This window comes from Rhinatrema bivittatum, chromosome 4, assembly GCF_901001135.1.
Source record: "Rhinatrema bivittatum chromosome 4, aRhiBiv1.1, whole genome shotgun sequence".
In the NCBI taxonomy this organism is placed as follows: Eukaryota; Metazoa; Chordata; class Amphibia; order Gymnophiona; family Rhinatrematidae; genus Rhinatrema; species Rhinatrema bivittatum.
In genome coordinates this window covers 53,833,342-53,857,248 of record NC_042618.1, presented here as the reverse complement: position 1 = coordinate 53,857,248, position 23,907 = coordinate 53,833,342, and the positions used below count along the sequence as shown (strand labels likewise).

The 23,907-nt window shown below is 42.8% G+C and overlaps 1 protein-coding gene across 6 annotated transcripts in view; it reads right to left on the bottom strand.

The window, feature by feature from the left end:
- Positions 1-23,907, bottom strand: part of PPP2R5E (protein phosphatase 2 regulatory subunit B'epsilon) — a 261,379-nt gene that overhangs the window by 44,067 nt on the left and 193,405 nt on the right. For 5 of the 6 annotated variants that reach the window (XM_029598136.1, XM_029598133.1, XM_029598132.1 and 2 more), the window contains one exon: positions 9,140-9,259. The exons of the other annotated variant lie outside the window; for it this stretch is intronic. In XM_029598136.1, coding sequence (XP_029453996.1) covers positions 9,140-9,259 — 120 coding nt within the window. The remainder of the gene's footprint in view (positions 1-9,139; positions 9,260-23,907) is intronic. 6 annotated transcript variants of the gene reach the window in all.

Below are 23,907 nucleotides of genomic sequence, written 5' to 3'. Positions count from 1 at the left end.
TTCACCACCTTCAGATCACCAGACACTATTGCCTCAAGGTCCCTTTCCCTGTCCGTGCACATTAGTCTTTCACCACCCATCACATACAGCTCTTTTGGATTACTGCACCCCAGATGCATGACTCTGCACCTCTTGGCATTGAATCTCAGCTGCCAAATCCTCAACCAGTCCTCAAGCTTTCTTAAATTACTTTTCATTTTCTCTACTCCTTCAGGCATGTCCACTCTGCTGTAGATCTTAGTATCATCCGCAAATAGACAAACTTTATCTTCTATCCCTTCTGCAACGTCACTCACAAAGATATTGAACAGAACCAGTCCCAACGCCGATCCCTGAGGCACTCCACTTAACACAATTCTTTCTTCAGAATAGGTTCCATTTACCATTACATGCTGTCTCCTATTATTCAACCAGTTTGCAATCCACGCCGCTACCTTAGCACCCACTCCCAAGCGTCTCATTTTGTCCACGAGTCTCCTATGCGGACCATATGAAAAGCTTTACTAAAATCCAAGTAAATCTCATCGAATGCTCTTCTCTGATCCAATTCTCTGGTCATCCAATAAAAAAAATCAATCAGATTTGTCTGACGGGTCCTTTCCCTGATGAATCCATGCTGCCCCAGGTCGAGCAACCCACCGGACTGTAGGTAGTTCACTATCCTTTCCTTCAGCAGCATCCCCATTAATTTTCCCACCACCAAGGTGAGGCTAACCGGCCTATAATTTCCAGCCTAGATTCTGCTCCCACTCTTGTGAAGTGTGACCACCGCTGCTCTTCTCCAATCTCACAGAACCACTCCTGTTTCCAGCGATATATTGAACAGGTCTTTCAGTGGACCAGCCAGCATATCTCTGAGCTTGCTCAGCATCCTGGGATGTATCTCATCTGGTCCCATGGCCTTGTCTACTTTCAGTTTTCTAGCTTTTCCCATAAATTCTCTTCTGTAAATGAGTTGAATCTACTCCACCCCCATTTACGGTCTTGTCAACCAGTGATGGTCTTTCTCCAGTACCTCTTTAGTGAACACCGAGATGAAGTATTTGTTTAATATTTCTGCCATTTCTTTGTCATTCTCCACATACTGATCTTTGTCACCTTTCAATGTCACTATACCACGTTCTCCTTTCTCTGATATATCTGAAAAATGTTTTGTCACCTTGCTTTACTTCTTTGGCAATCCTTTCTTCCGCCTGACCTTTTGCTTTCTTGATTTCTTTCTTCATCTCCCTCAGTTTCACCAGATATTCTTCCCTGTGTTCCTCTTTTTTGGATCATTTATACTTCTTGAATGCTGTTTTTTTTGTAATTATAAATTTTTATTGGATGTATTCAAGAAACAATTACAAAATCTAACTGTGCCAACAAACATCAATAGTTCCCGCTACAATAAATTCCCAACCCACCCACCTCTTTCTTATTCATTGTGTAAACAATACAGCACATACAAGGAAACAAAGCACCTGGTATCAGTAGGTAAAAAAAGACTGACACAGTCACCTGGAATGCTCAGAACAGAATGCAGAACAGCATACAAATACCAGATAAGTAGAAGCATAACTGTAACATAAGTACCATCAAGAAATGCAAAAGCCATCAAAGAAAAATAAAACAAAGGACAATAAAAACAATCAATGAACCAGCCTCTTCCAAAGGATTATGCAATATCAGTCATCCAACCCCTGGGAGCTCCGCCATCTAACAAAAGGGTCCCAGATTTTCTCAAAAGGGACCAAACGTTTATGACGTAAGGCAGTTAGATAAGCGAACCGATAACAATTAGACAAACGATGCACAACCCTTTGAAGAGAAGGCACTTCGGTATGTTTCCAAAACAATGCCAGTTCACAGCGAGCTGTTATAAATACCTGTTGGCAGAACCACTGTTGATTGTTTAGCAACACCCATTATCAGCAAATTAAGCAAATATAGTGAGTATCATGGATATTCTCCATTCCCAGGAGATTGCCTAACCAATCAGTAAGTCGGTGCCAAAATGGCGAAATCTCTCTATAATGCCACCAGATATGCATAAAAGTACCTGTGGCCCAGCAATGATCACTTATAGTAGGGATAGATGCAATGCAGTCTAGCAGGGGTCAAATACCAGCGAAACAATAGCTTAAAACAATTCTCCTGTAGGGTAGCAGATATTGAACATTTACTTGTACATAAACTGAATCCCATTCTTCTGAACTCAGAGTTACTCCTAAATCTAACTCCCAGGCTCTAATATGTGGGTAGGTATCAGTAAAGTGCCCATTAAGAAGACAATATATTTTAGCTATCAAACCTTTTTTTGTCAACTTGATCACAATAGTTTTCAAACATTGATATACTCTGTCGCATGGAGGAAATCCTCTGTTGGGCTACTATAAAATGCCAATTTTGGGCATATTCAAGAAAATACACTCTCCATTTGATAAGTGGATGAGATAGCACTAGAAAGCAGGATAGTACCTAGAGTGAGTAGGTGATCCACCCGACTAATACCGTGAGCCTTCCAAGTCTTAAACGCTTTAAGCAGTCAACACATTGGGAAAGTTACATTGTGAAATAGATGGGTGAGAAAAAAAAAGAAAGGTTACCAACCAATTTAACTTTCCACTGAAACTATACCTACATAGTTGTACATAAGGCATATAGATAGCAATTTAGCAAGCGCCAAGTAGAGCGAGGCTGCCAGGGGAGAGTGGATAAAGGCATCATCCCAATCATTGCTTGTTCCAGCAAAACCCACTGTTTCAAAGAGCGTTTATTATGCATATCTAATAATGCTCTGAGTTGGGATGCAGCATAGTACCACAATAAATTAGGGACCCCCAAGCCTCCTCCTACTCTTGGCTGAAATAGAACAATCTGAGAAACCCTTGGAGAACGCAGCCTACATATGAAATAAAAAATCGTCTTCTGCCAGGAACGCAGGATAGCAGTAGATAGAAAGATCAGAAGAGTTAAAAACAGATACAGAAAACGAGGGAGGATATTCATTTTAATAACAGCTATACGACCCAACCAAGAAAAATTTTCTCTGTCCCACTTCTCCATGTCTTTGTCGATAGCTTCCACTAATGGAACATAATTCAAAGAGAATAAATCAGTTACAGATGGGCCTAATGGACCCCTAAATATTTGAGAGAGTGCTTTGCCCATTTGAAAGGAAACTGCTGTTGCAAACTACAAATAGCAGGCTCAGGTAAGTTAACAATTAAAATTTTGGATTTGTCAAGGTTGACCTTAAATCCAGAGACTGCACTGAACCGCCCCAATTCATCCATCACGCCTGCCAATAAGTTACTAGGATCAGTTGGAGTAAACAAGATATCATCAGCAAACAGAAAGAGCATGGAGCAAAAATCATCCAAACTGATCCCCATGATCTGGTTGGACAGAATCACTCTGGTGGTGAGGGGTTCTAAAACAAGAGCAAACAATAATGGGGACAAAGGGCAGCCCTGTCTCGTTCCTCGCCCAATCTCAAAACAGGCCCCATAATCCTCCATTGACCTTAACTCTGGCTTTTGGTGATTCATATAACTTTCCAATCTATTGGAGAAAACAAGGGCCAAATCGCATTTTTTCCAAGGTCTTAAGTAAAAAGTACCAATGCACCATATCAAATGCTTCCTCAGCATCAATGGATAATAATATAGTAGGAATGTGCTCTTTATGTATATACCAAATAGGTCAACAATTTTACAGACATTATCTGCTGCCAATCAAGTGGGAATAAAGCAGACTTGGTGATTATAGACCAGCATGGGCATAATATTATTTAGGAGCTTGGCTAATACTCTGGCCAAGATCTTTAAGTCCAAATTAATTAGTGAAATCTGTCTACAGGATCTGTATAGCGTAGGGTCTCTGCCAGGGTTTGCCAGGACTGAAACCCCAGCTACATTAGAATTAACAGAAAAAGAATCCCCACCCCTCATAAAATTAAACATATCAGTCAAGGGAGAAACCAAAATATGAGAAAAACATTTATAATACCCACTTGAAAGCCCATCCAATCCCAGTGATTTTCCTGCTTTTAAGGTGTTAATGACCCATAAAACCTCAGACGTGCTAATTGGGCTGTCCAAATATTGTCGTTGTTCAAGAGAGACACACGGGAGTCATACAGAGTTAAGGTATGTAGCAATCTCACTATCCATGATGCCACTATCTGTACTGTACAGGGAAGCATAGAACCGAGAAAAACATTCCCTACTGTCTGCGGATTTTGTAACTATTTCCCTATTTGCTGTTTTATTTTAGCTATAGAGCCCTGAGCGTGAAAGGCTTTAGGCGCCTGGCAAAATAAGATCAGCCTTGTTCCCTCCCTCAAAGTACGCCTGTTTAGTGATCTCAAGCTGGTGAAGCAAAAGCCCTTCATCCAATGACTGCAGTTCCAATCTAGCTAAAGACAATCATTTAAAAACAGATTTGGATTGGGCTTTCACTTTTTCTATGTATCTGTTTCATAGTGCCAAGCCAGAAACAAGGTGATCTTTACTGGTCAATTTTAAAATGATTTAACTGGCTAACTTCAGCAGGTAACCGGTAATACGACCAGTTAACCCCCCCCATAATGGGTATGTATATGCACATGCACATGAGACAATCAAGCAATTTTGGCTAGCAACTGAGATCGCTTAAATTCCCTTTCTTCCTTACGATAGGTAGTATGCGAGATTAAAAGACCCCACACCACTGCCTTGGAGCAGTCCCAAATTACCCCCTGGGAAGTAGATGTGTGAATATGCAATTGAAAATACTCTCTCAGCTGTTCCCATTAACTCATACAGACCAATGTTGGGGAATTCCCCAGACTGATGAGATCCTTGACAAATGTTCGCCTAGGGAGTTATGAGGAATCCAGCTACCTAAATTCTTCTTAGTTTTCATAGGGCCTTGTAAACTAAGTAATCTGAAGAGAAACTTATCAAACCCCAGATTCTAGTCTAGGGTAAGGATGCTAAAACAGAAATCCAGGAACCTCTCTGTTAAGAGATGGAAACGGTGATACCACAGGATTTGCACCTGTGGAAAACCATACTTTATCCCTGACCAGGGACCATTAAGGATTCCAGATTCGGATTCAGTCTGACCATCAGGATAGACTCCTCATCCACTCTGCATAGGGCTTCGAGTCCTACTGCTAACAAAAAGCTTCGTTTTTCAATATAACGACCTCCTGTTACATGAGGTAGCATTAATGTCTGTTTGGACAAGGAACTATTCATTTGTCAAACAAATCCTCGAGAACTTTAGGTTTACACTTATTGTCCTTCGCTGAAGGAGAATAAGGAAAACCCCTAAGCAACCACAAGAACCTAGGTGCAAGTCTGGATGAGTCTATGGCCAGGAAAAGTTGTACTAGACACTTCGAAATGAATCAGCCACCAGGACAGCGTCTCTCATGATTAAGGCACTGCAGATGTTGCCCGAGTCACACACACTTTAGGAGCCAGTGTAAAACCTGAACGTGATGATCTGTCTTGAACATATGTCAAATGACACAGTGTTAGTATAGCTGGTTTTAAAAAAGGTTTGGACAAGTTCCTGAAAGAAAAGTCCATAAACAATTATTAAAGTGGACTTGGGGAAATCCACTGCTTATCCATGGAATAAGTAGCATGGAATCTATTTACTTTTTGGGATCCTGCCAGGTACTTGTGACCTGGATTGACCACTGTTGGAAACAGAATACTGGGCTTGATGGACCTTTGATCTGACCCAGTTTGGAAAATATTATGGTTATGCTCTCTGCAGCAGGAATTCAATATACAATCATTTTACTTGAGAGAATGATCATTCCAGCTTCTAGGGAGCTGATTCCTAGTCAAAGAAATCCACTAACAGCATGTGCTGCCTTCACCATGATGCAGCACTTGACATATCTTGCAAAATCTGGCATGAGCACCTGCACAAACTGCTGGTGCAAGTTTCTTCTGCCCTGACAGGCGACTGCTCATAAGCACCACTCCAAGTAGTGCCACAGACGTACTGGATGTTGATGCTAGGCTTATATCTTTTTCTGAATGCAGCACAGGACACTGTCCAAAAAGGACAGATGGTTCAGACAGAAAGTAGCCTCCCCAGGACAAGGGAGTATAAAAACATCCCCTTCTCTGAAAAGGAAGTAAGGTGCTGAGGGAAAAAACATCTCAAGCTTAGCTATCTCTTAGCAAGCTTTGTTTAACCCACCGACATCCAGAATAGGACTGAGTCACCAATGTAAGTTGGCCCAGGCACCACTGAGAAGGATGAACATTCCCTAACACTGGAAACATGCAAAAGCTAAAAATTCTCATCCCCACCTCGACTGGGAGATATTGCAGTGGCGACACTGGGATCTGGGCAATGATCCTCTGGTCCTATCAACCCAACAAGCCAGGACCTGGATAAATTACATTGTAGTTCTTAGGCATTCCACACTCTGTCACAAGAGCAGGGAACAAACTGCTGACAGGTGGAGAGATCATAGGAAGACACTGTTCCCTACTATAGTGCCCCACCCCTATGCCTCGCTTGTGGCTAGTGGAGCTATAGTAGCAATAGAGCAAGCAAGCAGTGACCTCAAGTCATCTCTGCCTTCAAAAAAAGCAGTTTACTGGTATTGGTAATGAAAAATGCTTAGGGTCTAAGACTCAAGCTCCATTTGAACGATCTGCTCTGACAACCCCCTGGACTGACCCTAGGCTGTGCCATCATCAGGCATAGCCCCAGCAAGAGAGGTTTCACGTCAAACACCTCGGGATAGTAAAACTTCTGGGAGTTCCCTAGTAACAGGGAATCCAGGTCACAAACTGTCAGAGAAGTGATACCCTGGAGAACTTTTCACTCTCTGTAGAGGAGGTGACTCAGGGCTCTGTTCCATAGCTCTACTCCTGATAATCCATCCAAACCTACCAGAAGTAGCATAATCTCACTCATCTAGCTAGGGAGCTTGGCCGAATGTCTGCTGATATAACTAAGAGATGTCTCAGCACCTGGGTAGTTAATATTTACTGATCTGTAACAGTGCACTAGCACTTGATGCTCAGCAGTGCACAGTACCTGTGAATGATTTCCAATGGCGCAGCAGTGCCTGACATCGATATGATGCCTACATGGCTGCCCCCAGCAGTATCCACCCTACCTACCTCCACCAAGGAGCATCTTGGCTCCAGACCCTGATGCCCCAGTGTCCCTTGGCCCAGTCACTTACATTGATGTCTGCATGGTGGCGCATCTTATCACCCACGCCACGGCAGCACCCAACATTGAGATCTTGGTGCCCAATGTCAATTTCACTATATCTGGAACTGATTCAACTGGTGCCCGATGCAGATTCCACTGTGCTGAGTGTTGATTACTTCAGTACCAATTGCTGATTTTGCCCGGCATCTAGCACCAATTCCCTCGGTGTAGATTCTGATGGTGCCAATTCTTCTGTTGGCGTCCAACTCCATCAGCAACTGATGACACAGATTCCAGCTACACCCATGGCAGCTGACAGAGCTGATTCCAACAGCACCCATGGCGGTCAATGTTCACAGCGTCCAGCACTAATACACATTCAGCCAGTGCCATGGCTCCTGGTGTCAATTCTGCTGGCACCACAGTGCTCAGTGTTGTTAATTGCCATCAGTGCATTGGCAGTTGGATGTGCATGGGCATCTGATGTCTTCAGGGCAAAGCACATTGGTAAATCAGCACTGCTGACTGCACCCATGGCTCAAGCTCTCCAGCTCCTCCTGGAAGAATGCCCTGCCAAGACAAACTGGTGGCAGGAGGGGAGGCCATGCCATCTAGAGAACAAGAGGAACAAATAATTTATAAAAATATAACTATTTGTTCCTTCTTAGAGTTTAAATTTGAAATGTGTTAGTGCTATGAAAAATAGTGCAGGTTATGCTACAAAGTCTGTAGATAAGAAAGCCCCCAATGCAGGCGTATATCATGCCAAAACGTGACCAATATTGGGTTGGAGAAGACAGCAGCAGAAAGAATTTGTTATCAGACCTGATTTTTCAGTTGGATTGATCAAATCTTTTCAGTCCCATATTAAGCCCCATATTTAGCTCCATTTTGAAAATCCAAAAAGTACATATTTTGTGATGATGTGAAAATGACACACCGGAGACCCAAAAGCATCAAACGCTTCTCCTAAGTCAGAGGAAAGCGATGTTGTAAGAGCTTGCATCCAACACTGTTGTAATTGCTATATGCACAGGGTGCATAAGCTAAATATTCTAATTAGCTTTCATAGCACCTGTTTATCTGAACAGAATCCAAATATAATTTATGATCATAGGATATCTGAGAAATGAAATGTTCATGTGGGTACCACTGTGAGGAATAGTACAACAGTTTTGGAAATGGAGGGACGGAAAGAAACAGTTTAAAATAGCACCAAAATGCATTTGAGTAAACAAAAGGCACAGAGAAGTAACAGTTTCCCTAAAGAAACAGTGGCAGAGCAGAGATTAAATGTTCTGATTACTTCTAGTCTCACTCTGACAATTAGATCTGGACTTGGACTTTGAATTTAATTACTCGCCTTTCTAAATCTGAGCTCAAGGCATGTTAGAGATTCACATACAGTAAGTATTTCCATGCTTCAGAGGGTTTACAATCTAAGTGTACCCCTGAGGCAATGGAAGGTGAAATGACTTGCCCAAGGTCACAAGGAGCATCAGAGGGAGAAGCAGGATTTGAACTCTGGCTTCCCTGGCTCTTAGCCTGCTGCTCTGACCACTAAGATATTTTTATTAGCAAGTGAAACAGGAGTTTTCCTTAGCATTAATTCCTATTCTATCAGCTTCTATGGTAGTCAAGACCCGAGGGCACTATTGTTTAAGAATTACAATCAAGACCAGCAGCTTCCAATCAGAAGTTGTATCATAGCACTTCTTGTTCCACCTCTTTCTGCCGAGATCCTGCCTTACCACAAATATGATTATCATACTCACGTACACACACATTTTTAAACTCAACATTATTACTGTAATCAATACTTGCAATTAGTCAGTGGTTGAATGGCTTTAGTGCAAGCAAATGGCTCTCTTTTCCAGGATGAAATTGGATATTTAATTCTCATAAACAACTTTCTCAGGAAGTGGATGAAGAGTAAAGCACAATAAGAAAGGCCAGGAAATGAACCACAGACCTGAAAGTGAGGGCTAGATACACACTTGGCAATTTGTTTAAACAACGGTTCCTGAATTTTAACAAACTGTGAAGGTTCAATCACATCCAAAATTTCCTCCAGCTCGCCAAGGAACATGACCTGAAGAAAAACAGATGTGATTAATTTTTAGCTTCTCCACACAATACCCTCATCAAATAAAATGCAATGAAAATAATAAGAATCCATGATCCTAAGGGGATTAATCATTTTAAAAAACAATGAAAAATATGCCTTGAGGTTCATAAAGTTGAAAGTTAGGGTGCATGAATCTTTAAGAGGGTAATTTTCAACAGCTCGCAGAGGGCTAACGTCTGCAAGCACAGAGTACCCACAGTCTTTAGCCTGGATTTTCAAAGTAGAGTTACAGTTCTATACAAACTTTTAGGTACCCCTGATCAAATTGTATGTTTCAATGAATCTCTAAATGAGCATCACCTGACACAACCTCTACATGGTACAAAGTTAAATACCACATTTTTCTGCAATTTTTAATACAAAATTACTATTTGCTGATTTTAACATATTGAAAATAATAAAACATTGAATATGGCATGTGAAAAAGTGTGGATACCTTCCAGTTAATTCATTTCTACTTTTTATAAAAAGCTAAACAGTTGAATGACCCATTAGACCTTCAAATTGGTCAGGTGAAGATAATTCCACCGCTGCACAAATACTCTGACCCTTCTAAACTTTCAGGTTGTGTTCGGTGTCTTTTCAACAACCATGGACTCTTCTAAGCAGCAGCTGTCTAAGCATTTGAAAATGAAGATAATTCATTCTTACAAAGCAGGGGAAGGCTATAAATAAATTTCTCTAAACGTTTCCAGCTAGCAACTTCAACTGTCAGAAAAACTGCTACGAAAACTGATTAGATCTGCAAAACAGAATCCACAGATCACTGCAAATGACCTGCTGAAAAGTTTAACTAGAACAGTTGTCCAAGGTACAATGTTGCTTATACCAGCATTTCCCAATCTGTGTGCAGTGGCTGCAGTCTCATTTCCTGTTTCCCTCCTGGCCTGCAGAATGCCCTCCAACCAGCAGGGGGTGTCGGAGAGCAGCACATATCGACAGCTGCTCCTGCTTTCCCCTTTGCTGGCTCTCCTCTGCAGCAGAAACTGCAGGGATCCTGTAGACCAGCGATTCTCAACCGGTGTGACGCCACACACTAGGGTACCACCAAGCACACGCAGGTGTGTTGCCACCCTTCCTGATCCCCCGCTGGCCCAGGTACTCCCCCCTGTCTCTGCGAAAAAGGAACTCATCCTCTGCTGGGTTTAAAATACTGATCGCCCGGGCGGAATGCAGCAGGAGAGCTGGAGTCAGCGGCACCAGCATGTTCTCTTCTTCCCACCCCCTGCGGCCCAGAAGAGGAAGTGATGAGCAGCACGCAGCATCGGCCTGAGGAAGTGATGAGCAGCGGGCAGCATTGGCCTGTAGAAGAGAGGCACGGCATGAAGAAGAGTGGCGCAGCTTGGAGCAAAAGAGGAGAAATGTCAGCTCCCGCGGCTGATGGGACTCCTTTCTCGAGGCTGCAAGGGTCGGAAGTGGAGGAGGCTTCTGCCGCCACTAGGCTTGGAAGTGGAGGAGGCTGCTGCTTCCGTTAGTTCAGTGGTGGGGGGGGGGGGGGGGGCAGAGAGAGAGTGAGTGAGCAAGCATGTGTGTGTGTGTGAGTGAGAGCATGTATGTAAGTGAGTGATTGAGAGCCTGTATGAGTAAGTGTGTGATTGAAAACCTGTTTGTGTGAAAGAGATCATATGTATGTATGATTAAGAGCTTGTGTGTCTGTATGTGATTGAAAGCCGGTGTAGGTGAGAAAGCATGTGAGTATGTGATTGAGAGCCTGTGTATAAGTGAGAGAAAAAGAGAAAGCCTGTTTATAAGTGTGTGAATGAAAGTCTGTGTGTATGAGAGAGACAGCATGTATGTGTGATTGAAAGCCTTCTTTTAAGTGTGAAAAGACAGACAGACAGCATGTGTGTAAATGTGTGATTAAGAGTCTTATATAAGTGAGAGAGAAAAGCATGTGTATATGTGAGTAACTGAGAACCAGTGAGAGAGCTTGTGTGTGACAGAGAGAGAGGAGAAAGTTGCAAGCAAACCATCCCTCCTCCTGCTAATTCAAAACAATCTCAGGGCACCTGGATATCAAATGTTCCCAGGTATGCAGAGCAAAGCATTTTGTATCCTTATTATTTTTCATTACTGGGTCTTTGTGTCTGCTATTTTGAAATATCTTATTGGTATCTAGAAATTTTTTATATGAGTTTTTAATTATTGGATATTCCATTCATGAGCTGTTTTGAAATAACCTGTTCTTTTTGTTAGTATGGATTTACTGCTATTGATATTATATTTCTTGATTTATTTTGAGGTGTGGTGAAGTTTCTCTTTTTCCTTTGTTACACTGCATACAGTCTCTCTGGCTTGTTGCGGTTTCCAGTTTTTGTCTGCATGTTTCTAGTTATGCTTTATGGTCTATTCTTTGTTAGGTGAGGGTCAGCATATGTGATTCAGGTGAGGTTTTCTGCTGGCGTGTAGTTCTGTGTAGGGCTCTATAGCAGCCTGGCTTGGTCCATTTTCCTAATAGGAGGTGTATTGGTGTCTTAAGGCCTGGTGTAATATTTTCAGTGTTGCCTTTTCTTAGGTAAGGTGGTTACTGTTTTAGTGCTGGAAATTGGTGCTGTTTTGGTGTGGGAAGTTTACTATTTATGCCATTTCTGTTCAGAGAGTATATGTATCTTTCCCTTGTGTCATTCTTAACAATAAAAATAATACTGGGCCTTTATTTTTTATTTCTGCTGTGAATTATAATGAGCAGTGTGTCACACGTGAGCGTGGTCTGTCAGGTGTGTCACGATGGGAAAAAGGTTGAGAACCACTGCTGTATAGACTCATGAAACCTGCTGGCTCCATGCAGTTAAGATTATAGAGGGAAGCTGAAAAGGAGGAAGAAGCATCACTCAGTAAGCCTGCTCACAGGCTTCTTCTGAACAAGGACTGCGGTTGGGGAGAGGGAAGGGAAGGTGATGATGCTTCATGGAGATGGGAAGGAGAGGTGGAGGGAATGGGAAGGTGACAATGATGCCAGGGACTGAGGCAAGGTGATGCCAGGGAGTGGAGAGAAAGGGAAAAGAAAGTGATGACGGGGGGTGAGGGAGATGGAAGTTTATGATGATTATGTTGGTGGGGGAGAGGAATGGAAAAAGAGGGAAGGCGATGATGCCAGGGGGTAAGGGAGAGGGAAGATGATGATGATGATAATGATGCCAAGAAGTGAGGGAGAAGGCAGGTGATTGGAAGGGGGGAAGTGGAGGGAGAGGGAAGAGAAGTGATGATACCAGGGATGGAGAGAGAGGGATGATGATGCCAGGGGATGAGGGAGAGGGAAGATGATGATGATGATAATGATGTCAAGAAGTGAGGGAGAAGGCAGGTGATTGGAAGGGGGGGAAGTAGAGGGAGAGGGAAGAGAAGTGATGATACCAGGGATGGAGAGAGAGGGATGATGATGCCAGGGGATGAGGGAGAGGGAAGATGATGATGATAATGATGTCAAGAAGTGAGGGAGAAGGCAGGTGATTGGAAGGGGGGGAAGTGGAGGGAGAGGGAAGAGAAGTGATGATACCAGGGATGGAGATAGAAGTATGATGATGCCAGGGGATGAGGGAGAGGGGTAGGGAAGGTGATGATGCCAGTGGGCGGAGGCAGAGGGAAGTTTATGTTGATGCTAGCAGGTGAGGGAGAGGGAAAGGGAAGCTGATGGTGATGCCAGGATGAGGAGAAGAGATGGAGGGAGAGAAGGTGATGATGCCGGGCAGTGAGGGAGAAGGGAAGGGAAGGGAGAAAGAAAGGGAAGGGAAGGGAGAAAGAAAGGGAAGGTGGTGACAATGATGATGTTACTAGGAGTGAGGAGGTGGAGAGAAGGTAATGATGATGATGCAAGTGGGGAGAAAGAGGTGGTTGGAGTGGGAATGTGATGAAAATGGTGGGTGCAGGGAGAGGGAAGGTGATGATGCCAGAGGGTGGTGTAGAGGAGTAGAGGGAAAGGCATGATGATGATGGCGGGAGAATGCAGAAGATAGGGAGGGAGAGAAAGTGATGATGGTGTGGGGGAGAGGGGTAGAGGAAAAGGGAAGGTGATGATAATGCTTGGGGCGAGGAGAACAGATGGAGGGAGAAAGATAATGATGCCAGGGGGTGGGGGAGAGAGGGAAAGTGATAATGATGGGGGTGAGAATAGAAAGAGAGAGAAGGGTATGATGATTGGGGGAGGGAAGAAATGGTGGGAGAGGGAAGATGATAATGAAGCCGGGGGGGGGGGGGGGGGGGAGAAGAAGAGGGCTAGAGAAAGTGATGATGCCAGGGGATGGGGGAGAGGGAAGGGAAGAAGATGATGATGCGAGGCAAGAGTGGTGATTATGATGCTGGTGGGTGGGGGAAGAGTGAAGGGAGAAGGTGATGATGTTAGGGACCTGGAGGAAGAGAGATATGATGGTACCAAGGGGTGGGGGGAGGGAGAATGTGATGATGATGCCAGTAGGATGGGGGGAGAGGGAAGAAAAGAGAAATGATGGGGGAAGTGGCTGATGTGCCATAACGAAGTGAAACTTGTGCCAGGTGTGCAACGAAACAAAAAAGGTTGGGAATTACTGGCTTATACAACAATGATCTGCAGGGGAGAGTTGTCAGAAGGAAACCGTTTCAATGAAGTCATCACAAAAGTATTACTCCTGGGGGAATTCTGCACACACAAATTTAAAATTCTGCAAAATTCTGTATACTTTATATTGGTCAAAACAACACAATATACATCACAGCCTTTGAGAAATTAAAATGTAATACAGAAACGTTAATTCTCAAAGATAGAGTTTTAAAGATTTTGAGCAGAATTTCCCTAGAAGCACATTGTAAGAGTGTCCCTTTCACCCTCTCTCCCTACTCCTCTGGCCAAACCTATTTCACCTTGCCCTCTCAGGCCCAACTCCTCCAACTTCTCTCCCCTCACACTCTAGGCTCAACCTCTTCAACTCTATCTCCACTCCCAGAGTTTGACCCCTCTCTCATACTGCTCCTCCACACAGGCTCTCCCTCTCTCATAGGCTCAATCTTTCTCGTGCACATACACCCCCCCCCCCTCATACAGGCTCTCTCTTTCGCACACGCTTTCTTCAGATTACCTCTCTCTCTCTCACACACACACACACACACTACCCTTACACAAGTCCCTCTCTCTCTCTTGCCTACACACACTCTCACACAGGCTACAAATCTCTCTCTCACACATCCTCCTGCATTGAAGATCCCTCTCTCTCAAACACACAAACACATAACTCCTACACAAAGGCTCCCTTCTCTCTCTCACATACAGACCACAGAAAAACAGGCTCTCTCACACACGCACGCACAAACATCCCTTCACACAGGCTCCCTCTCTCTCAAATATATACCCTCATTCCTTCGCACGCAATCCCTTTTTCACACAGACCAGCTCCCAATCTCTCACACACTCCTTCACAATCTCTCCTCACATTCATACTCCCTCACAGACTCCCTCTCTCACAAACACACTCCCCTACACATAGGTTCACTCTCTCTCTCTCTCGCTCTCTCTCACACGCACAGGCTCCCTCTCTCAAACACACACACACACATCTCTGCACACAAGCTCTTTCTATAACTCACTTTCACTGGGCCTCTCATCTTTGCCACAAGCTAGATGGGCTCTGCTCGTGGCTTGCCGGGCCTGTCACATCTTTGCCGCAAGTGGAATGGGTTCTGCTCATGGCCCGCTGCACTTCTCTCCAAATTCTGTGCAAAAAATGGATATTCTGTGCAGTTGCGCAGAATTTCCCAGGATATAAGTATGCAAACAAAATCTCAATGAACCTGAAACGTTTGGGTACAAAGTGCTTTGGACTGATGAAACTAAAATTGAATTGTTCAGCCACAACCACACAGAACAATTTGAAGAAAAAAAAAAGGTGAAGCATTTGAAGAAAAAAAAAACAAAACACCTTGCCAACCGTTAAGCTTGGAGGTGGATCTGTTATGCTTATAGGGTTGTGTGGCAACCAGTGGCAAAGGAAATATTGTGCGGATGGAAGGAAGAATGGATTTAAATAAATAGCAGCATATCTAAGAAGCTAATATCTCACAGTCAGTGAAGAATCTGAAGCTGAAAAGAGGATGGATATTTCAGCAGCATGACAATCTGAAACATTCAAATTAATCACATTACCTCATTACCTCAATTCGCAAGTAAACGTTAAATCTTTTAAAAAAGAACTTAAAGCCTGGCTACTCTCACAGTCCTACAATGGTTGCTCACCTAATGACAACAGAACATAAATCTTTGATTTCACCCTCTGTACGTTCCATTCTACGTGAGCAATCCCCCTCCTACGACGACCGCCCTGACTCACAGAAACCTTCTCGCTTTTGTTACGGTATCAACCGTCCCCCTACAAGATTTTTTATACAATCATATTTTCTAATATTTAATGTATTTATTGACCATTACTAAGTTATTGTTCTGATTCAATTTTTTACTGTTATACTGTTATGGATTTATATGTAACTGGTTTGTTATTATGTAAACCGGAGTGAAGGCAATGTCTGCTATACCTCGGTATATAAACGAATGCTAAATAAATAAATAATCATGAAGTATAACAGGAAAGTAAGATGAACATTTTGGAATGGCTTTCACGGTCCCCAGCCTTGATTATTAATGAAAACCTGTGTGGAGATCTCAAACATGCAGTGCATGCAAGAAGACCTAAGAATATTTCTGAGGTAGAGGAGGAGTTCTGCAAGGAAGAGTGGGAAAACATTGTAAAAGCAAGAATAAAAAGATTCTTAGCTGGCTATAGGAAATGTTTGGAAACTGCTATTTCTGCCAATGGAGGTGTTACAAAGTACTAACTGAAAGTGTCCTCGCTCTCATATTCACTGTTTTATTATTTTCAATCTGTTAAATCAGCAAATAAATAGTAAATCTACATTAAAATTGCAAAGATGCAGTATTTAACTTTGTAGCATATAGAGTTTGTGTCAGCTTCTGTTCACACAGAGCTTCATTGATGCATACAATTTGATTTGGGGTGCCTTTTAAACAGCAACATGTTCGCGCGTATGCCGGCTTGTGCTAATGGACGTGCCATTTTATAACAACCGGTGTATATATGCGCATGATATATAATAGGATGTACAAGCGTGCATGTGCATGCAAATGCCACCTCTAGCATGTAAGTGGAGGGATTTTAGTAGATATGTGCACCGACGCAATTACCAGTTTTCCCAGTTCGTTCCCAGTTAACCCAGCCAAAGGATAGGGCTTCCCAACTCCCTAGTTAATTAGTCTCCCTTTTATCCTTTTAGCACTACACTTAAAACCCTGCTGACTAGCCTATCTTATTTTGTTTCAGGTCTTAAACCCCATCCATAGCAGAAGTAAAGTTACGCAGTAGGGGACCCAGGTGCGCACTGTGCGCATATATGATTAAGCGCAGATTTCATTCATAAATCTAGGAAAGACCATGCCCTGCTCACACCCCTTTTTTGCAAAAAAAAAAAAAAAATTTTGTGCACATACCAGGGAGACACGTGCTTACTCACGTGCTTTTTAAAATCCGTGCGGAACGCGCCAGCCCAACTTCTGCGCGTATCTCCCAACTTTGGTGCATGTAGGGCTTTTAAAATTCTTCTTTAATAAGTCCACTTTGAAAATTTCTGGTTACTGCCAGTATTGTAGAGACATACTTGTGGCATTTAAGTAGGTGTAACTTGCCATGTGTACATTTGCATGCATACTTGCAAAAATCTGCATAAATGTTTTTCCTGACCGACTCTACCCTCCAGAATACCTCTCCCTAGTCCAAGGGAAAGCACATACAAAATCATGATATGTGCATACTTTTCCTCAGGCTATCCTCTTAATAATTTTCATAAAAACATAAAAACTGCCATATTGGTTTAGACCAAGGGTCAATGAAGCCCAGTATCCTGTTTCCAACAATGGACATTCTAGGTCACAAGTACCTGACAAGATCAAAATCGTAGATAGATTCCATATTGTTTACACCCAAGGGTAAGCAGTGGCATTCCCCAAATCCACATAGTTAATAATAGTTTATGGACTCTCCACAAACTTGTCCAAACCTTTTTTGAACTCAGCTACATTAACTGCCTTTATTATGTCCTCTGGCAATGAAGTCCAGCATTAAATGGTGCATTGAGTGAAAAAAATATTTTCTTCCATGTTTTTAAATCTGTCACCTAGTCTTTTTATTTTTTGAAAGAGTAAACAACCAATTTGCATTTACCTGTTCCACTCCATTCATAATTTTATAGACCTCTATCTTATCTCCTCTCAGCTGTCTTCTCCAAATTGAAGATCCTTAACCTCTTTAGCCTTTCCTCAAGAGGAGCTGGTTTATCTTCTTATTTCGGTTGCCCTTTTCTGTACCTTTTCTAGTTCTGCTCTAGACATGCGGTGACCAGGACTGCACACAGCACTTTAGGTGTGGTCACACTATAGAGTGATGCAGAGGTATTATGATATTCTCCATTTTATTTTCCATTCGTTTCCTAATAAATCCTAATATTCTGTTTGCTTTTTTGATCGCCACAAACTGAGCCGAGGATTTCAACGTATTATCTATGATGGGTGGTGACTCCTAACATGGAACATAACATCAGGCAACTACAGTTTGGATTATTTTTCCTATGTGCATCACTCTGCACATTTGATCACTTCACTTGTTCCCTTTTCCAGATCATTTATAAATATATTTAAAAGCACCAGTCCCAGTTCAAATCCCTGGAGCACTCCAATATTTATCTTCCTCCATTGAGAAGAATGACCATTCGGTCTTACTCTCCATTTTCTATCTTTTAACCAGTTCGCAATCCACAATAGGATATTGCCTCTATCCCATAACATTTGAATTTCCTGAGTAGTTTCTCAAGAAGAACTTTGTCAACTGCCTTCTAAAAATCCAGATACACTATATCCAGCAGTTCACCATTAACCCTTTCAAAAAATTTAGTGGATTGGTGGGGATTCCCTTAGGTAAATCCATTTTGGCTATGTCCCATTAAACCATATCTATCTATATGTTCTAAAATTTTATTCTTTAGAATAGTTTATATGGTTTTTTTCTGGCACTAATGTCAGGTTCACAAATCTATATTTTCCCAGATTATCCCTGGAGCGATTTTTAAAGACTGGCATTACATTGGCCGCTGTCCAATCTTCAAGTACAATACATTATTTTAATGATAAATTACAAATTAGTAGTAATAAGTCTGCAATTTCATTTTCAAATTCTTTCAGGACTCTGGGTACATGCCATCTGGTCTAGATGATTTGCTATCTCTTGTTTGTCAATTTACCCTGTTACATCTTTCAGGCTCAATCAGGCCTATCCAGTACCGAGCGGTAGGAAGAGCTGCGTTAGTGCCTACGGCACCCGCGCTTACCGCCCGCACAGTGCAGCTCACCTACCGCTCGATCCTGAAGCCTAATTATATGCAAATGTAAGCCGCGTCCGAAAAGCCTTAGGCCCACGCAACCCAGGATACTGGATAGAGCGCCTATACAGGATCCTGGGTGCGCGGGCCTAAGGCTTCACGCCACGCTGGTATCTGTCATTTCAAATGGAAATGACAGATACCAGAAGTCGGGACTGCCAGTCCCCCCTCCCTTCCTCCCGAAGCAGGGCGTGAAAAGCAGCCTTGCTCCGGAAGGAGGGGAGAAGAGACAGCGGCGAAGCTTTCCCCCAGCCCGAACCCGACCCGGACCCCCAACCGGACCGCTGTCAGTCTGTTCTCCCTCCTCCCGGAGCAAGGCTGCTTTTCGCGCCCTGCTCCGGGAGAGGGGAGAAGAGATGACAGCGGCGAAACCCGAACCCGACAAGCGACGAAACTGAGCGGCGAAACTAAAAAAAAAAAAGAAAAGCAATTTTTTTTTTTTTTCAAAATTGACAATTTTGGTTTTTTTCCAAAAGCGACTTACTTTTGGGATCTGTCAAGATCCCAAAAGTAAGTCGCTTTTGGACGCAAGCAAAACTTACTTTTTACAGCCATCTGCAGGAACACGACCTGGCTCCGTAGCTCCTCCCGAAGACAAAGATGGCCGCCTGCACGGGGAAAGCGTGCAATTGGCCGCTCAAGACGTGACATCGTGACGTCACGTCTTCAGCGGCCAATTGTACGCTTTCCCGTGTCTTCGGGAGGAGCTACGGAGCCAGGTCGTGTTCCTGCAGATGGCTGTAAAAAGTAAGTTTTGCTTGCGTCCAAAAGCGACTTACTTTTGGGATCTTGACAGATCCCAAAAGTAAGTCGCTTTTGGAAAAAAACCAAAATTGTCAATTTTGAAAAAAAAAAAAAAATTGCTTTTCTTTTTTTTTTAGTTTCGCCGCTCAGTTTCGTCGCTTGTCGGGTCCGGGTTTGGGGTTGGGGGGCCGGGTCGGGTTCGGGCTTTGCCGCTCAGTTTCGCCGCTGTAAAAAGTAAGTTTTTAAATTTTTTGCAGGTGTCCGGGCTGGGGGAAAGCTTCGCCGCTGTCAGTGTCCCCCCTCCTCCCGGAGCAGGGCGGCTTTTCCACCCTGCTCCGAGAGGAGGGGGGACACTGAAAAGTCGCTTTGCCGTTGCAGTCTCCGTGGCAGCCCCAGTCCGGACATCGGAGCGGGGCTGCAACGTTTTTTTCACTTTTTTTTTTTTTTTGCTTCGGGAGCAGGGGAGAGGACTGGGGCTGCCACGGAGACCGGCACCCATGATCGCGGCGGGGGCAGGTGAGCGGGGTCTGGGGGAAAGCTTGCCACCTACCCTTACCCATGCCTCTACCGCCTGGGTCAGGGTAGGCGGTAAGTTTGCAGGTTAAACGCGCGAGAAAACGGCAGGGAAAGGTAGCGTTAGTCACAGCGCGGGTTACGGGATGCTAGGGGAATAGCTAATTGGCTCGTTTGCATGCAATATCGAGCTAATTCGCTCGTTTGCATGCAATATACATGCCGCGGGCGGAAGGGGTTACCCGGGGAATTTAGGACGCGGTAGAACTAGGTTAAAGGGGATTCCGGTTCGCAGGAAGGGCTAACGCGGCCGGAACGTGAGTTAGAAGCGGCTTAGGAGCAGGGTAAACACGGCCGCACTTTACAGGATAGGCCTGAGAGTGATTTGTTTCAGTTCCTTCGAATCACCACTTCTGGCATGAGTACCTCCCTAACATCCTCCTCAGTAAACACTAAAGCAAAGAAGTAATTTAGTCTTTCTGTTATGGCCTTGTGTTCCCTAAGTGCCCCTTTTACCATTGATCATTTAATGGTTTGTTTGACTTCCTCACAGGCTTCCTACTTCAGATGTATATGAAAAAATTAATATGAGTTTTTGCCTCTACCTTCAAGCTTCTTTTCAAATTCTCTTTTTGTCTGCCTTATAATGTTTTGCATCTAACTTGCCAGTACTTATGCTTCTTCCTATTTTCAAAAGCAGATTTACAAGCACAAACCAAGGTTTATTCACATAAATTCTTTTGAAAATTTCCCCCTAAAAGGGTAATTTTAAAAGGCATTTGCAGAACTATACTTTTAAAAAACTGACCAACTGATAAGCAGGTAAAAGTGAATGTGTAAAACCCGAGAATGCGTACTTTTATCAGCATTTGAGAGAGGCATTCTGGTGGGATCAAGGCAGGGTTTTCATTTATGTGCATACTTTTTGATTTAAAAAGTATGCACGCAAATTTTCATGGCTAAACAACCGGCACCAAACAACGAGTACATTTTTGTGTAGGTAGGTTTCAAAGCAAACTTACATGCATTACTTATGCGTGTTACAGCCGACAAATTGATGCAGGCGATTACAAAATCACCCCCTAAGTGACTGCTGCATGTTGTCTTGGGGGAAAAAAATTCTGTATGTATTGTACTGGAAAAGGATCTGCAGAGGGGGTTTTTTTTGTGTGTGTAAGTGGTTCTTTTAGCAAAAGGAGGTAAATAAGATCACTTTTAAAAACATTTTAGAATCCATCTCATGTCATATACTGACTGATTTGAACATAAAATAATGCTCCAGAGTTTGGCATACAAAATTTCATTAACTACAACATTATTTCTCTGCAGGAAGATTCCCCCTATGAGCCCCCACTTATCCATCCTTTTTTGGAGACCGACGTGTTATTGCTGCATCTAAGAATAACATGCATCAAAGAGAAATTTTTACAAATAACATTGGTTTTGTTTTCCGTGTATTTTCTTCAGGATTCCCCACATTTTCAAAGTTCATACAGCAGCACACCAGCAATAAAGCACTTGACCTCTAGGATTCTGAGCTAAAAGACACAAGAACGTTTTGGAGAACTGCTTTGACAAACAACTTCAGTAGGAGCATTTGAACGCACACAGTATTGCTCAGAAAGGGAATGATTACAACTCCATATGCTACTTGATAGATGTACTGAATGGCTCGGTGTCTGATACTGCTGGCTATCTCATTGTCAAGAAGAAAAATGGACCCGGTGGAGCATTCAGCAGCATCAGAAGAGTGGATGCCTACAACACGGGCCTTTGCGAGCCACACACCTAAAGCTTTGAACTTCTACTCCATGCACAGTATATGGTGGTAACAAACACAAGGTAATCTGAGCAAAAATGTACTGAATAAAGTGTCAGCAACTTGTGTTACAGAAGTAATACCGCCTGTTTGGAGAATTACTGGCAAATAAGGATCATATAAACAACTACAATTGTATATTCCCATAGAAAAATTCGAAGACTAGTGGTCATGATATGAAATCAAAAAGCGGAAGCTGCAGAAAATGAGATGATGTGTCTTTACTGAAAAAGTAGCAGATGCCTGGAATAATTTGCTAACAGATGTGCTGGAAATGAATGCTGCAACATACGTTAAGTATGGCCTGGACAGATAAAGAAGGTGTGTGTGTAGGTGTAGGTGTGTGTAGGTGTAGGTGTGTGTGATGGGAAGATGAAGAGGGTGCTTGGGTGTTGGTTCAAATATGGAAAATTGTATGCACATCTGCCCAGAATGGTAAAGGATCAAAGAGGAAAGACAAGAAAGTAACTTGGATAAGAAGATACAATCTGCAGGCATACCAGTTTGATGTGGCTTACAGCTGGGCTATATCACTCACAGGCTTCTTTCTGCCTCTAATGGCAGGCTTCTTTTCAAGCCAATGCTTATACTTTTTCCTATTTTCTTCATTTGGATCCTTTTTTCATTTTTTGAAAGAAGTTCTTTTGGCTATATCATCTTCTTGCACATCACTTTTTAACCATTTGGCCTTCCTTCCCCCTTTTTTAATGCACGGAATACCATCTTAGAAGCCGAGACCAGATGTATTTTTAAACAATGTCCATGCCTAATGCAACTGTACCTTTTAGTGTTTTCTATACTCCTCATTTTATCAGTCTCCTCTTTGAAAGTTAAATGTTAGAGCAGTATTTTTCTTAATGTTATCCCTCCAGTTATTAAATTAAATTTGATTGTATTAATGATCACTGTTGCCAAGGGGCTCCACTGCGGTTACCTCTCACATCAAATAGTGTGTTCCATAAAGAATTAGGCCTAAAATAGCTACTTTTCTCGTTGTTTCCTAGATCCATGAAGCAGTCATATATTTCATCTAGACATTTTACCTCCCTAACAGGTCCTGATATGACATTTACTCAGTCAATATTGGGGTAATTGAAATCTCCCATTATCATCGTGCTGCCAAATTTGTTACCATTTCATTGCCAGTCATGTTCATTCCAGCCATGCAGATGGTAGGATACCCCTAATACTTTACTCTTCCCTATCACACATGGAATTTAGATCCATATAGGAATCCACAGGACATTTAGTCTCCTGCAGGATCTTTTACCCTGTTTGTCTGCAAGCCATCCCTACTCCTCCAACCAATGTGAAGCACACTAAAATTGCAAAATAATTTATACCCTGGTATTGCACTGTCCTATTGGTTATCCTTCCACCAGGTCTCTGAGATGTCAATTTTGCCTACCTCGTCTTTCAGCATTATACATTCTAACTTTCGCATTTTATTTTTTAAACTTCTGGCATTTGCAAAGATTTCAAGGCATGTTTTTGGTCTGTATATTCAACCTTCCTTGCAGTTTGACAGCAATAATTTGGAATCTTTTAACTCAATCTGCTCTTTACTTAAAGGCACCTGTGCTATTTTTGCCTTTATTGGAACCTCTTTGTCAAGACGCTCCAACTTCTGTGTTTTGTTAGAATCTTTAGAAGATACCACCCCCTGAACCACTTGCTGCTAAGTGACTGTCAGCTTTCCCCCATGTTCTAGTTTAAAAGCTGCTTTCTCTCTATTTTAAAAGTTGTCTATATGCAAATGCCAGAAGTCTAAAAAAATAAAATGGGAGAGATGGAATGTATAGCCCTGAATGCAGAGGCAGACATAATTGGCATCCTTTTGAAATAAGCTCTTTCTTCCCCAGAACATTTCTCATTTCCTGGTAAACCTAAGACCCTCTTCCTTGCATCACAGTTTCATTCATTCACTCATTGAGACTCTGGAGCTCTGCCTTCCTCTCAGTTCATATGCATAGAACAGGGAGCATTTCTAAGACTGCTACTCTGAAAGATCTTCTGACAGAAGGAATAAGAACCTGTACCTCCCTGCTGGTTTATATAGAACATGGCCATTTGCTTGACTGTCTGGATAAAGATTCTTTATAGCGAAAGAAGGTGAAAGCCCTTAGAGTAG